We start from the raw sequence: 1,348 nt of genomic DNA, 5'->3' as shown, positions 1-1,348 counted from the left end.
GGTGGGTTCCGTGAGGCCGAATGTGGGGCCCCGGCTCCCCCCCTGCCGGAACGACCGGTGCGGGGTCGTCCCGAGTGCCTCTCCGAGGCGGGGTGGGGGCGGGGTGGCGCGGCGCAGACGGCCCAGATGGCCCGCGTTGGGTTTCGGACGGTTGGGAGCTGCGCTGGGCATCAGGTAACAGTCGCCCAGCTGGCCGCGCTGCTGGGGCGACGGGGGAGGTAGTCGAGTTGGGGGCGACTTCTTCTGGGGCGAAGCGGGGGGCGGCGAGGGACTGAAGGGGTGCTGGCGCTGCTGTGGACACCCCGAACCTCAAGCTGGCCTGTACCTCCTTCCTCCACCCCTCACCTAGCAAGCATGGTCTTTACTGTGAAAGAGGCTTCGGGCTTTAGGAAGCTAATACCCCAAAAGGCTCAGATGTCCCCAGCCCTGGGCAGGACCTACTTCCCGATGCAGGCCCACAACCCTGCCTGCCCGCCCGCCCTGGTGGCGGGTGCTGACTTGCCCGGCCCTGCGTGCTGCAGCCTGCCGGACTGCCTGCCACCAGGTCGGCAGATGGGAGCCACATGAGCGCCGGGTGCCAGCGCCCCACCCGGCTCTGCTGCCAGGCCGGCAGACCTAGCAAGCCCTCCTGGACCCTCTGTTCTGAGGGCTGGCCTGGCCAGGCAGGCAGGGGAGACATGCAGACCCCTCCCACTTCTGCCCTTTCTCCCTCAGCTGTGTGGCCGCGACACCGACTCACCCCCAGTGCCTGGCCCTCTGCAGCCGCTCCCCAGAAGTGGCCCAGACATGCAGCCCAGCCACCAGCTCAGGCCCTCAGATGTCTTGGAAGAGGACTCAGTCTGCTGTGCAGAGGAGGACGACCTGGTGACAGAAGACAGGGCTGCAGCCTTGGGGGGCGCCAAGGACCATGCCCTAGACTGGGACTCTGGCTTCTCAGAGGTGTCGGGCAGCACGTGGCGAGAGGAAGAGCTGCCTGTACTCCGGCGCCCAAGCCCCCCAGCACAGCCCCCTCACGGCCGGCGCCTCTCGGTGAGTGGCCTCCCCTCAGCCAGCAGGGCCCCGGCTGCCAGTGCACCTCCTGCCCACCGTCCACGGCCCAAGTCCACCCCAGATGCCTGCCTGGAGCACTGGCAGGGCCTGGAAGCAGAAGACTGGACAGCAGCGCTGCTGAACGGGGGCCGCAGCCGCCAGCCCCTGGCGCTGGGGGACAACTGCTTTGCTGACTTGGTGCAGAACTGGATGGAGCTACCGGAGGCAGCGGGTGAGGGGGGCGACGGAGGGGGGCCCCGTGCCCGGGCTCGCCCCCCCCAGTTCCTGCTAGGCCTCTCTGAGCAGCTGCAGGGCCGGC

At 69.1% G+C, this 1,348-nt stretch overlaps 2 protein-coding genes across 2 annotated transcripts in view; one reads left to right on the top strand and one right to left on the bottom strand.

Annotated features, from left to right (window-relative positions):
• The first annotated feature begins 354 nt into the window (after positions 1 to 354).
• INKA1 (inka box actin regulator 1) overlaps positions 355 to 1,348 on the top strand; it is a 1,617-nt gene continuing 623 nt past the window's right edge. The window contains exons 1-2 of the mRNA XM_027769284.1: positions 355 to 490; positions 569 to 1,346. Coding sequence (XP_027625085.1) covers positions 355 to 490; positions 569 to 1,346 — 914 coding nt within the window. The remainder of the gene's footprint in view (positions 491 to 568; positions 1,347 to 1,348) is intronic.
• The window catches only part of UBA7 (ubiquitin like modifier activating enzyme 7), an 11,272-nt gene continuing 10,662 nt past the window's right edge, over positions 739 to 1,348 (bottom strand). The window contains exon 26 of the mRNA XM_027769283.1: positions 739 to 861. The gene's annotated coding sequence lies outside the window, so the exon portion shown is untranslated. The remainder of the gene's footprint in view (positions 862 to 1,348) is intronic.

This window comes from Tupaia chinensis, unplaced genomic scaffold, assembly GCF_000334495.1.
Source record: "Tupaia chinensis unplaced genomic scaffold, TupChi_1.0 Scaffold149184_1, whole genome shotgun sequence".
NCBI classification, from domain to species: Eukaryota; Metazoa; Chordata; class Mammalia; order Scandentia; family Tupaiidae; genus Tupaia; species Tupaia belangeri.
Note: the sequence above shows the minus strand (reverse complement) of the source record. Positions and strands in the feature narration are given on the sequence as shown.